The following is a 13,931-nucleotide window of genomic DNA, read 5'->3' as shown; positions in this document are numbered from 1 at the left end:
AGACGGTTCCTTTTAGCGAGAAGGAAAAGTGTCACCACATGCGGGCATCCAGCTCTGCGCTTTACGCTATGCACCAGCTGATAGAGAAACCCGGTCTAAGCCAGAAAATCTGCTTAGATCCCAGACGCCTCCAAGCACCCTGACCGAGGAGCGGGGAAGGAGGTGTTGGAGCAGGAGCCCCCCCGGGGCTGTGTCCCAGGACTGGGCCATCAGATCTGGATGAGGAGGGGAGGACCCCGACTCAGAGTTCACACGCAATCTCCGAGTACACTGGGGAAGAGCCAGGGGGCTACCGTGCGAGCAGCCGTCCAGGAAGTCAGGACATAAGCAGCACTCTGGAAATGCCTTGTCTTTCACGGAGGAGACATTTCTCCGTACCTGTGTTCATGTTATCAGTTCGCTGAACAAAAACAGATTCTACACAAAGAGTTGAAAATTCATTTTTTTTTAAAGATTTTTATTATTTATTTAGAGCGCGAGCAGAAGCAGGGGGAGCGACACAGGGAGAGGGAGAAGCAGGCTCCCCGCTGAGCAGGAAGCCGGACGCAGGACTTGATCCCAGGACTCTGGGATCATGACCCGAGCCCAAGGCAGACGCCTAATGACTGAGCCACTCAGGCGCCCCAAGAGTTCAAAATTTAAATCACAGCCAAGCTTTTATGGCATTGTCACAAAGTCCAAATTAATGGAGTCTGTGTTGTCAACTTATTTTCATTGTATTTACATTATCACTATTAAAAGCTTACAATAAAGCACTGTCATAAAGCAACAGACCAGGGGCATCTATTGCTAAGGCGTGTTTGGCCCTCTGCCCCCAAGAGTCTCACTCTGGGTTGCTTGTCTCATTTCATGTCTCGTGGCAGTGGGACGACAACGCCTGTATTTTCCAGGGAAAACTCTAGTTCAGTCACCCGGGCCCCTTAAAAACAAGTTTCTCTTGGAGACAAAATCTAAATATAGCAAATATGGTAAAGTAAGAAAGCTGCAAACTCTGGTGTACATACAGGTAACTGAGAAAGGCAGTGCCCGTTCCTGGGGACCCGGGGCCCCTCGCAGGGATCTAGGCGCACAGGCGGGACCCCTGAAAGAGCGGGGCTTACAGTCGGTAACCCGCAGAAATGGTGTCTGCTCGCACGCTTGATACTCTGTTGTTGACTTGCAACAAGCATTACAAGACACATCCCAAGTCTGGGCTGGGCATGCTAGTGGCTCATTCACCAAAAACGAGCGGTTTTTACGATCCCAGAAGGGAAAGAATACGAGAGCATGAGCAGCAAGCGAGGGCGGTACGTGCCCGGCGGCCAGTGGGCACAGCGCAGGCACCAGAGCTGGGCTGGAAGTCCGCTTTCAGCCCCGAGCGGAGAAGAAACGCCCCGGGAGGGAGAAAGCTCGGTCGGGGTGTGAGGACGGGTGGGACTTGGGCGGAAAGGGCTGGAAAGGGCTGGAAAGGGGGAGGCGTGGCTGAGGAGCACGGGGACCCCAGCGGCAGCCAAAGCCAGGCAAAAAGCAGCGGCTCCCATGCCAGCAGCAGTGAGGTGTGCTGGAAGGACGCGATCAGGCCCACCCCAAGCAGGGAGCGGCCAGCGGGAGACGGGGGGGGGGGGGGGGGGGGGGGGGGGGGGGGGGGGCGCAGGAGAACGAGACGCATTAGGGAACGGTCCGGCACCTCGGTCGGATAACACAGTGAACCAGAGAAGACAGTAAATCACTCGGCAACTCCAACAACTCGCAAACACACGTCCAGTTTCTCAAGGTCCCACTGGTATTTACCCAATGACCAGTTAAGTAACACAACCCCACCTTGTGCTGTCGGATAAGCGTGCCCGTTAGCAATGATTCCTTCGATGAAAGAAATGATCTGAGGAATATTTTCAGTTACCCTCAAGTACACAGTCGGGGGGAGAACCTGATGGAAAGCAGAAGAGAGATGACCTTCCACGGGTGGAAGGCGTCGGTCGGCCACACCGGCTTTCAGCGCTCAGGCCCCCCTCGCGGCGAGGACACTCAGCTACGCCCTTCACCTTCAAGGCTGCCATGTCTTGTTTAAAATCCTCTTCATACAGATTGGCGAGAGAGGCAGGTGACACGTTCATCTGCAGAAAGACGAGGTGAGCAGGTCAGCAGGTCGGGCCCCCCGCGGCCGGCCTCACAGACGGGCCTTTCGTTTTAGCTCCCAAACTCATTCTGGTAACTTAGCTAGTCACAAAGGCTGACTGACCCCGTTTTCTGGTTAGAGGGAAAAAAGGAATAAACAATGTCACGATTTCTGTTACATAATTCAAAACAAAACCCCAAAACACACAAAAAAGCCTCCGCTTTTCTAGGGCAAGGGCAGGCTAGCTCAATCCAGTCTACATCGTAACCAGAAACTTGGGTTCCTCTCTTATGCCTTCCACTCGGGGTGGGGGGGGTGGGGGGGCAAGAAAACCCGTCAAAAATACATGAACCAGGAACTCTCTAAGAAGTGTTTGGAAAGCAGCAGAGCGGGTGCAAACAGTGGGCAGGTGGCAGGGCTGGGGGGGGGGGGACGCAGGGGCACAGGCAGCCCCCGGAGACAGACGTCACATTCTGAGCGTGGGTCATCTGGGGGCACGCTCCTGCAGCCCCAGGGGCTGAGGGCACTGGCACATAAAACCAGGCTCCCTGAAGCATTTTTTACTTTTCAGCAGAAAAAAACGCTCCAAGAACAAAAGCAGGACAGGTATGGGACCCCGTGGAGCTTGCGAAGGGCCCGGGACTGCAGCCCCCGCCCCTGTGGCCCCGGAACCAGGGCTCCGCTCCATGGCCGACACACCGCAGCTCCAGTCCGGCAAGACCCCACCTTCTCAGTGAGAGGCCCCGGCCAGCCCCGTCACTCCGCGGCCACGCTCTTCCCCGCCCCGGGCCCCAGAAAGGCAATCATCCCAGAAACCACGACCACCAGACATTTACTGAATAAATCTGGTGAACAAAGTGACTTTTCAGCTGTGTGGCCGTGGGCAAGGCATGAGCCTCTGTGCCTGGGGCTTTCTTTGCAACATGGAGAGGTCCCACCTATCAATCCCCAAGATTGCTACGAGGATCCGTGTGCATCTCGGAAAGACGACCGCGTGAATGGACAACGCTGTGTTCACACCTCTGTTAGACACAGGACACCCAGCTCCAGACACAGGGATCTGCGTCCCCCTCCTGACACGCAGCGCCCCGCACACACGGCCTGCAGCTGGCTCCCTCCACTACCACCACCGTCCTGCTGGCCGGCCCGCCCTGCGTACCAGGAGCCGCTCCCCGGGCCCCCTCCTCACGCCCTCCTCTTCTGCTCTGACAACAGGCCAGGCCGCTCCTGAGTACGGATCCAGACGCCAGACCGCTGGTCGGAGGGCTGGCTACCTGCTGCCCCCGTGGAGGGTGCGCCGGCCTGAACCTGACTGAGCCCCGACCGCACGGGGGGGGGGGGGGGGGGGGGCACTTCTGGACGTCGGCGACAGGACTGCTAACACACGCTTTCTCGCTGTACGTTTAACGTGTACGTCTCTCTTCTGAAGGAGCTGAACATCTCTCGCGGGTTTAGAGCCATTTATATTAAGTCTGTAATCACCACACCCATTTCTCCGCTGACTTGTAGAGCTCTTCTTGTCGATTGGTAGGAAGTAGTTTTACATGAAAGAAATTAGCCTTTTCTCTCTGATGTGAATTTCAATTATTGTCACAGTCTTTAACTTTATGGTTAGTTTATGTCCTATAGAAAATGTTATTTCTATATTTAGCCATCTTTTGTATTTCTCAAATCTTTTTCACCAAATGGCTCCTGGGTTTGGAAACAAATTTAGGAGAGCCTTCCCAGTATGAGGCTATAAAAAGTGCCCCAAGGTTCTTTCAGTAATTCGTGGTTCCATTTCTTTTACATTAGGCTCGATCTGCCCCGGATCTGGTTGTGAGATCCGCCACTCCTCCTGGGTTTACTTTTTCCCCCAGATGCTTACCTAACCGTCAACATCTTTTGCCAGATAATTCCTCTCTTCCCCATTGATTTGAAATGCCATCTTTATCACAAATTTCCATTATTTACTGTGTCTATTTCCGACTTCCTAGTGTGTCCCATTATCTGTCTGTACAATGTATCCACACAACAATGTTTAAGGTCTACCACCTTCACAGTGACAGAAAGTAGACTGGTGAAAGCTTGGGGGCAGGGCAGCAAAGAGGGAAGGATGACAAGGGGCAGAGGAAGCTTTCGGGGGCAATGGATGGAGATGCTCATCCTGACACTGGTGATGGGTTCAGATTTTATCGTGCTGTACACCTCGTATGTACTCAGTGCAATTTATTGTAGATCTGGTCAACCTCAAAGCTGCACCAAAAAAAAGAAAGAATATATGAAAACAAAAAATTTTCTATAGCTTTAAAAATGTTCTAATATTAGGCAGGACTATTCCCTCCTTAATACTCTTCTTTAAAAAAAAAGGTATTATTTTTATTTGTCAGAGAGAGAGTGAGAAAGAGAGCACACGAGCAGGGCCGGGGGGGGGGGGGGGCAGGAGGAGACTGGGAGAGGGAGAAGCAGCTTCCCGGCTGAGCAGGGAGCCCGATGTGGGACTTGATCCCAGGACCCTGGGATCATGATCTGAGCCGAAGGCAGACGTTTAACCGACTGAGTCACCCAGGCGCCCCAATACTCTTTTATAGACTTTTCCTGGCCGCATATGAACTCTAGAATCCACGTGTTTGGTTCTGAAAGGGAATGTTAGGCACGCGCACACACACTCCTCTAAATGACCTAGCAAGTACCACGCTGCCCTGCCCAAACACGCAAGCCCCGCTCCACAGGCGGCTTCTCCAGCTCACACGGAGGTGTTTCCAAACATTGTAACATTGTAAGTGGGATACCAACCTACTGCCGTCCTTGCACGGAGGAGTGGAATCATATTATAAAACGAAACCTTTTACTTTTAAATTTACTCTTTCGGCAGCGGGTCACACCATGTATCTGGACAGCGTGGCTCTCACTCTCCGAAAATCAAACTGCACGAGGTGGGAGCTGAAATGCGGTCTCAGTCTTCGATCTCAGGTCACTGTCCAACTCGCCCCGACCATCACAAACCATCTCAAGCTGCCTCGCCCGCAGCAAGGGCCCCCCGGCCGGGCCCTCGACACTCAGCCACAGCGACCAGCCTTCTTCCCGCAAAGAAGGCAACAGGGGCCAGTGACCAGCAGCAGAGAAAGAATACCTTCGGCCTGGGTCACTCTGACACATTCATCCCAATTTTTCCTACAAAATGCGACTATGCACACGTACCACGCCTCTCGTAGGGCTCCCCCTGGAAATCCGCCGGCCGTTTTTATCCCTGACAAACTGTAACACTGTGCCGAACATCAAAGTCAAGGGAGAGATCCAGAAAAGTGTAATATTATAATATAAAATATCGTATGTACAAGCAAGTGCTGAAGCAGATGGCATGAAGAGCATTGCCATCACTTTAAAAGGTTGCATTAGATAAAAAATATCCTTTTTGCCAGATACTAAGAAACAGATGCGTTCATAACCGTGTTTCAGATGCACGCTTCATCATCTTAAAGATATTGTGAGAACGACTATTCAGTGCCATGTTAGCATCTTGCCATGTGACAGGAGGGAAATTTTCAGGTGTCAAAAATTAAACGCTCTCTATACACAGAATCTTTCAGCTAATTCTATCAACCTGTTCGTAGGCTAAGTATAATACAATTCTTAAAAGTAACAAGCACTGCCTCCTCGCGGCATCTGTGAAATCCTCTCAGTAACTTCATTCTCGCTGCATTTACCCTGTGCCGCCGCCCCTCCCTCCTGAAGTCCAACGCCCATCCTCACCGGCATCCGAACCCCTCCCCTTTTCCTTTCCCACCAGCGGGCCTCCAGCCTCCCAGCAGGCCTTGCAGCTCACCCGTCCACCTCCGAGTCTGAAGATTCACAGCAGAGCCCGATTCATCAAGTGCGGGGACCCAGGTGCGTGGTCTCGGATCCCCACGGAGGGGGAGGGCTGAGGGCAGATGAAACACTCACCTGGGTCACCTTCCTCCATAACCAACGCCTCCTGCGGCGGTGTTCCTTCCAACCCCGTGCTCACCAGGCCAGAGACCACGGCCTGCTGGCTACTAGCTGCACCCTGCGCACAGCCACTGAGGGCCCCGTCCAGCAGGCCTTCCTGCTCAGCACCTCTGGGGTCAGCCTTCCCTCCCAGCAATGGCTCCAGACCCCTCAAGGCGCCCCGCAGGGACCATCCCAGCCGCTCTCGGGGAACAGCACAGCCCCTGCCTCTGCCTCTCCCCTGTCCGTCCTACCCATGGATCAGAGGACGCTCCTTTCTTCCTCCCGTTTGCTCAGAAGCTTCACTCTCGAATCCAAAGGCTGTGCCCCTGGTGAGTGGCTGAGCTCACACTGAAGTCAGACAGCCCTGGACAAACCACTCCAAACTCAGGCCCCCTCCTCCCGCGCTCCACATGCAGGATCCTGTGGGTCGGCCACCTACCACAAGCACTACCTGCCTGGGGACCCCTTGCCCCCTGCTGTCCCCTCACTTGCGGCTCCCCACAAAGGGACGACTCACCTTGCCCCCAGGGCCTTGGCTGGACCAGGGGACACCTGACCCCAGGGGCAGAGAGAGCAGCAGGGACGGTGATGAACCCCAGGGCCTAGCCTGCCCACCCTTCGCTTCCAGCCAAACACGCGGTGCCTTTTCCAACTCTAGCCACTTTTCCAGTTCTCCGGCTGTAGCCGGGTGTCCACGATTCAACCCTATTCTGACACAAACTCCCCGGGTCAGCGCAGACCCCATGGGACTGCCCCCTTCAGACACCAGCCACCATAGGTCCCCTGGCCACTTGAACTCCTGCCATGGAGTCTAAATTTGGGGGTTTGAGCTGAGTCACAGAACCCAGGAAAGCAGTCCACTTACCATCCCTAGTTTATGATAAAGGACACAACTCAGGAGCAGCATAGGGTGAGGGGTGGGGCTCCCAGGCTCTCCGACGCCGCCCTCCCAGCGCCCACCTGTGCTCACCAGCCTGAAGCGCTGAGCCCCCTCATTTTGGGGGTGTTTATGGAGGCTTCACGACTTGGGACAGGTGATTAAATCCCTGGCCACTGGCAATCAGCTCCATGCCAGGGGTGGGGGGTGAAAAGTCCCAGCTCTCGCCATGGCTGGGTCTCTGGGACCCCAGCCCCTGCCCTGAAGCCCGCCAGGGGCCCAGCCGTGATCTCATCAGCACACAGAAGACACTCTCCCTCACTCGATTCCGTGGGTTTCAGGCGCTCTGTGCCTGGAACTGGGGTAAAGTCCACACATATCTCTACGATACCACAGCCCTCAGCTGACCGAGCTCCTGATTTCTGTATCCAGGTCTGCGTTTCTTTAGGTACGTCACACTCACTCTGCTCTCCAGGGCGAAGCTCCCACCAACCCTGTCTGTGGGCCCGTCTCCGACTGTGTCCTCTCCACCACCGAGGGGTCTCCACTGGATGGAGCTGAGCCTGGCTAGAGCACCCCAAGAGTCTACTGGACAAAGTGCAAGTCCCCTGGGTGCTCCAGGCCCAGCCGCCCCCATCTCTCCAGCCTCACCCGCCAGCCCACCCACAGGCCACAGGAGGACAGCGGGTTCCCTCGCAGGCCTCCACGCAGCCTTTCAGCCCCTCCTCGCTTGCCCTCTGCCCAGATGTCCTTCCTGCCCTCACTCCTCACCACCCATCCTCTACTAGTGCTAATTCTGGGCTAACCCCCTCCAGTGAGTCACTTCTGCATTCCACGGAGGTGTGACAATCTTCCCTGCACGTCCCTAGCTGGGCTTATAAAATGAACTATGTCGCCCACAGAGCGTCTCTCTGTGGGCTCGTCTGCCTCCCCAGATGCAAGCTCCATGAGGCCAGGACTGGTCTTCCTCACCTTTCTCGACACAAAGCCAGGCACAGGCCTGGCCCCGGACAGTTCGATGCGTGCTCAGGGACAGTTCTGGAAATGGAAATCGAGTCTGCTATAAGGGAGCATGACGTACTGGCTCAGCTGTTTAGACAAGACAGACCCGGGGGGCGCCCGGGTGGCTCAGATGGTTGGGCGTCTGCCTTCGGCTCAGGTCGTGATCGCAGGGTCCTGGGATCGAGTCCCGCATCGGGCTCCTGGCTCAGCAGGGAGCCTGCTTCTCCCTCTCCCTCTGCCTCTCTCCCTGCTCCTGCTTTCTCTTCTCTCTGTATCTCTGTGTCTCAAATGAATAAATAAAATCCTTTAAAAAAAAAAAAAAAAAAGACAGACCCGAGAAACCCCACTGGGTTTGGCGCCATCAGTAAACACTCTAAACCACCCAACTCTAAGAAGAAAAACCTTATTAAAAAAACCATTCCTCCTTGAACCAGTGACTCCACTTTAGGAAAAGTATTTAGCGAAACGAGACAGAATGAAAAAAAAAGATATTCACAGTAGCCCTATTTTTAACAGCTATAAACAACACAGCCAATGATGGGAAACTGCTGAACAGCCCCCATGCCAAATGCTACCTAGTTGTTAAAAAGGTAAATTAGGGGATGCCTGGCTGGCTCGGTTGGGGGAGCATGCGATGCTTGATCTCAGGGTCGTTGAGTTCGAGGCCCAGGTCAGGTGCAGAGATTAAACAAGTAAAACTTTACCAAAAAAAAAAAAAGGGCAAATTGGTAGGAAACAGGGACACATGGCTTCTAGAAAATAAATCTGAGAGAAAGCAGAATATGGAAGTAACTCAAGAGTCCAAAAACAAGAATGGTAAATGAGAGTATCTCCATGTGATGAAATGCTATACGGCTATTTAAAAACGTTCAAGAATATTTAAGAACATGAAAAAAGTACTCAAAATATACTAAATGGAAAAAGCAGACTATAAAACATTATAAAGTGTAGACTGGTTCCTAAAAAAAATAGTATACACAGTTTTTAGTACATACATCTTCTAAAATAACAGAAATATAAAGCACTCGGTATAGGTTTTTGCATAGATTGGATCATTTAACAATTACCTGCAGATCCTTAGAGATAATTGTTAAAGTTGCTAATTATAAAAACCAGAAAATAGGCTTAAAAATTTACCTATATTTAACTTAACCCCTCAGTTAAAACTTCCCCCTAAAAGCTTCCCCTGAATGATGCATGAGTTGTAAGGTAAGTGCCCTGTGTACTAAACAAATGAGAAAACTGAACCTCCCGTGAGCTAAGTTTTCCTAGCCCGGAAGCGGCCCTTTGCCTTCGCCGTGCGTGGGAGGCCTGGAGGCCGTGAGGCCACGGGACCAAGAAAGGGACAAACTTCCAGCAGGGGACGAGGAATCAAAGGCTTCGGTGCCCAGAATCAAACAGGCCTCCTTTACCAGGGCAGAGACTCCCCTGATGACCTGTCAGAGTGCTCCCGCCAAGCTGCGTGTGGACGGAGAGACGCAGAACACACCTGCGGAGCAGCTAGGGGATGATGTCACCTGGCGCTCAGCACAGCGCTCTCATCGATCCAGTTATGGACGACATCACCCTCTGCACTTACCTCAGCGGCTCTGTGGATTATTTTATCGTCCACATCTGTGATTCCCATCACCATGATGATGTTGCATCCAAAAACCCTGGTGAGGATCCTTCGGATGATATCAAATCTAACGTACGAGCTGAAAGAAAAGAAATGTCGGGGCATCTTTAATGCACAAAGTCCCCAGCGGGATCTTTAAGGAATGCCTTGCATCTTAACAGGCTGCCCCAAACTTTAGGTGTGTGATGGAGCTGATGGGTCCCACAGCACCACGAAGAGGAAAAGACTTCCGCTGACTGGCCCACGCAGGGCCCCACAAGAAATCAACAAAGGCAGCGCCTCAATGTCAGGCACACGGTGAGCATGTTTAACGCTGGAGCTGTTACGTGAGTTGACACCATTTAATTGTAGAACAATTCACTGGTAATACAATCTCACCAGGTAGTTAAAATACTGAGAGCTTTTACCGTCCTTGTTTATGTTCTAGAATAACTGGACTGTTTCACTACGGCAAACCAGAAGGAACAGCAGACCAAGGACGATGCTGTTAAAGCTATATGGCGTCACTCCCAAGAAATGTGCGCACTGTGGTGGGATATTAACATACCAGCTTGGGGCGCCTGGGTGGCTCAGTCGGTTAAGCGGCTGCCTTCGGCTCAGGTCATGATCTCAGTGTCCTGGGATTGAGCCCCGCATAGGGCTCCCTGCTCAGTGGGGAGTCTGCTTCTCCCTCTCTCTCTGCCCCTGCCCCCTACTTGTCCGCACGCGCGCTCTCTCTCTCTCAAATACATAAAATCTTAAAAAAACAAAACGAAACCCACCAGCTTATCAGCATGCCACACTGGGGCAGCTCAGATGTGTAAAACCAAAAGGGCTCAAGAGCCATTTAAAATATCCAGAATCTGGTTTCCCATAAAAGCAACCTTAGAACTCAGGATTGGCAAATCTCATGCTCATATGTCACCGACACAGCCTCTGTAACTCAAACACGAGCCCCGTCACTGTACCCCGTCTGCTTCCCACACTACCCTCCCCAAACACAGCTCCAGTGACCAAGCCAGGTTGGAAACTTCTTGCCGAGATATTTAATCAGTTGAAGGCTTAGGCTGCTTATTTATAAGTCGGACAGAATCCTGCTATGCCACGGGGTTGCTGAACGCGATCCTGGTGCCCTGCAGCACCAACTCCTCCAGGTATGAGCCACTGTCACCGTGGTCATGGGTCATCACCATGCCCTTCATTCGGCTCCCCCAGGAGTGGTTCCCCGGGCACTGTATCTGCCCCTGGGGGGAGAACAGCACCATCACCTGGTGTCCTTAGGAGAATCACACTGGCTGGTGTTTGTAAAGCATTTAGAACAGAAAAAGTGCTGTGTCTGTTAAGTACGTCTTTCTTTCTTTCTTTTTTTAAAGTAAGCTCTATGCCCTGGGTGGGGCTTGAACTCACGACCCTGAGGTTGAGTCCCGTGCTCTACCGACTGAGCCAGCCGGGCACCCCAAGTACCTGCCTTTTTAAAATAGAGGTGTGGGGGCGCCTGGGTGGCTCAGTCGTTAAGCGTCTGCCTTCGGCTCGGGTCATGATCCCAGGGTCCTGGGATCGAGCCCCGCATCGGCCTCCCTGCTCCGCAGGAAGCCTGCTTCTCCCTCTCCCACTCCCCCTGCTTGTGTTCCCTCTCTCGCTGTGTCTCTCTCTGTCAAATAAATAAAATCTTTAAAAATAAATAAATAAATAAAATAGAGGTGTGGCTACCTGGGGAGGCGAGTGGGGAGACGTGAACCTGGACGGTACATCGGGACAGACTTCCAGAACTGCAGAGACGTCCTTAGGATTTGGACCTTTACTTTAGGAGCTGTGGGAGCCATGCTTGACCATCCCTGCCCCTAAGACCTCACAGCTTCTTCTTTTTTTTTTTTTTTTAAGATTTTATTTATTTATGAGAGACAGAGAGAGAGGCAGAGGGAGAAGCAGGCTCCCCACTGAGCAGGGAGCCCGATGCGGGACTCGATCCCAGGACCCTGGGATCATGACCTGAGCCGAAGGCAGACACTCAACCATCTGAGCCACCCAGGCACCCAAGACCCCACAGCTTCTTCAGAATCTTGACGTTCTCAGGTTTCCCACCACTCAGGAGCATGCTGAATGACTCTTGAGGAATGGGTTCTATCTCACAGTCCATCTTCCATAGAGGATAACCGGTTATCCTCGAGGGGGTGGGGGACCACAGTGATGAAGGGGATGCTCAGGCTTCTGGGGTGATGGTAACATGTCTCTGCCTAAGACCTGTGAACATTCATTCAGCTGTACCCTTAACATTTGTACTCTTTTCTGTATTTGTAAGGGCAAATATAAATTATAACCAAAGGCTTGATTCTCCTAGCTGAAAATAAGGAAACACCCTCCCCCACCCGCCCCCTTCTTTCAGAAATTCCTCAGTCCTTCTAAAATGTACATAAATGGTTTTAATGGCTAAGGAAGCCTCTCCTGAGTCCCACAACTCCGGAAAGTTTCAAGGACCTGGGAGCCATCTCTTTGGAATGAAGCCATCAAGGAAGGTAATGCTCATCTCCGGAGGGGGATGGGCCTGACGCGTCACCTGACTGTTCAGCGCAAACCAGCCCCACCTGCCCTCACAGATGGTATCCACTTGGCTCTATAAAAGACGGCGATTTCTTTCTGTCTTTGCAATCTTTCCTCAACATATTTTATACTTCAATAAAGAGGTCAAAATATCCTTTTTAAAATGAATGGTAAGTTAGCCACTGATTCTGTTTTAACAAAACAAAAAACACTCCAGCCTCCCTGGGTGATGTAGGATTTTGTAAAAAGTGTAGGTAGCTTTTCACTCTTAGTCTAAGTCTGAAACAAAATAAGCTTAAAAAAGGAACAAGAGAACATACAAAATACTACGAAAAGTGTAATTCTGACAAAGATGGGATGCAGTGCGGCGGAGGGTTAAGAGGTTGAGAAAGCAAGCTGCGGGGGAGATCAGACACACCAGGCTCCGCCGCTTCCTGAATGCATGGCCTCGGGCAAGTTACTTATCCCCAACAACTGCTCAGCCCCCGCCACAGCGCAGCTCAGGCACTGTGTAAGCTGCACTTTATGCTCTACTTCATAAAATTGTGAGGATTCAAACCGATGGATACTATTATCATCCCCAACTCAACGATGAAGAAACCAGGACTCAAAGCAATAAAAGGGCTTGTCCAAAATTGGAAAGAAAATAAGCAGTAGGGGCCAGAAATAACTTCTCACTGCTCATTCCTGACCTGATCTCACTAAAACCCACCAAGAAGCATCCAATTCCAAAACAGGTCATTTATCACTGCTCCTCACTGCCTCCCTGTGAAATGGGTAGAAGTGCTTAGAATTTACTATGAGAACCAAATGAGACAACAGGTGTGCCTCCCACAATACCTGGAATATAGTTAGCTATTCAGTATTCTCTCTCTCTCTTTTTTTTTTTTTTGCTAGTCAGTATTCTTAAGTTGCCACTTGAGAGATGGGAAAAACCTGCAACAGGCTTTCTTTCCAAAATAAACGGTCCCTAGAAGTGTGAAAAATCAAATTCAGAACACTCACCAAGCATGGCCAAGGTGTGCATGATCATAGACAGTCGGTCCACAGCTATACCTAAGAACAAAGTTAAAATCCACCATGTGAAACATATTTGCAAGAAAGGACACCACATTCTCAGTTACGGTTATCATATAACCATGCTCTTTTAAAAACTGTTAAGTAACCACTTCTGGGGAATTCGTAGCCAAAGCCAGCCAAGTACCCGGGACTACACCAGGATCTCCAATGGTGCTTCCATGGATTTTGTACTTATTAAATGCTCCCCACCTGAGAACCTTTCAGCGCAGCGCTGGGTGCACCATCCTTCCCGCCCCACGTCCCCAGCACCCCGCTCCCCCAATCCCGGGCGGCTACCAGGAGGCGGCGTCCACGCTGCCCACGATCAAGGGGTCTTTCCTCCGGGTGAGGCTGTTGTACACCTTGACGCCCGTGTCGTGGCCCGCCGGCTGCAACCAGCCCTGCCCGCGCACCCCCGACGCCGCCCGCGCCGGCCCCAGCCGGGCGCCCAGGCCCAGCGCGGCCCGCAGAAGCCGGCGGCCCACAGCCGCCCCGCGCGTCCGCAGCATGGCCGGCCCGCGAGCGGCACGGAACAGGGATGCGCGGGGCCGCCGCGGAGGCTCCCCACGCCCACTCCGGGAGGGGCTCGCACTGGACCCGCCCACCCGGAAGAGGGCGTCCAGGTTCCGCCCACTCCTGATAGGTGCCAGACAAGGCCCCGCCCAACCCGGAAGGGGCCTCCTATGATCTGTCCAACCCAGAACGGCGGACGCCCAGGCCCCGCCCAACCCGGAAAGGGATCGGCCGTGCCCGCCCATTCCGGAAGATGACCGGCCTCGGTCCCGCCAACCCCCCAAAAGGCGGTCGGGTAG

General features: G+C 52.6%; 1 protein-coding gene across 3 annotated transcripts in view; it reads right to left on the bottom strand.

The window, feature by feature from the left end:
* Positions 1 to 13,658, bottom strand: part of CARS2 (cysteinyl-tRNA synthetase 2, mitochondrial) — a 45,287-nt gene extending 31,629 nt beyond the window's left edge. For all 3 annotated transcript variants that reach the window (XR_003519129.2, XM_027589576.2, XM_027589578.2), the window contains exons 1-5: positions 13,417 to 13,658; positions 13,066 to 13,116; positions 9,505 to 9,622; positions 2,022 to 2,093; positions 1,801 to 1,906 (exon numbers count right to left, since the gene is read on the bottom strand). Coding sequence is in view for 2 of the 3 variants with exons in the window: in XM_027589576.2 (XP_027445377.1) it covers positions 1,801 to 1,906; positions 2,022 to 2,093; positions 9,505 to 9,622; positions 13,066 to 13,116; positions 13,417 to 13,628 (559 nt within the window). In the remaining variant the exon portion in view is untranslated. The remainder of the gene's footprint in view (positions 1 to 1,800; positions 1,907 to 2,021; positions 2,094 to 9,504; positions 9,623 to 13,065; positions 13,117 to 13,416) is intronic.
* Positions 13,659 to 13,931: the final 273 nt, after the last annotated feature.

The sequence above is a fragment of the Zalophus californianus genome, chromosome 3 (genome assembly GCF_009762305.2).
Source record: "Zalophus californianus isolate mZalCal1 chromosome 3, mZalCal1.pri.v2, whole genome shotgun sequence".
Taxonomy (NCBI): Eukaryota; Metazoa; Chordata; class Mammalia; order Carnivora; family Otariidae; genus Zalophus; species Zalophus californianus.
This window is presented reverse-complemented; position numbering and strand designations above follow the sequence as displayed.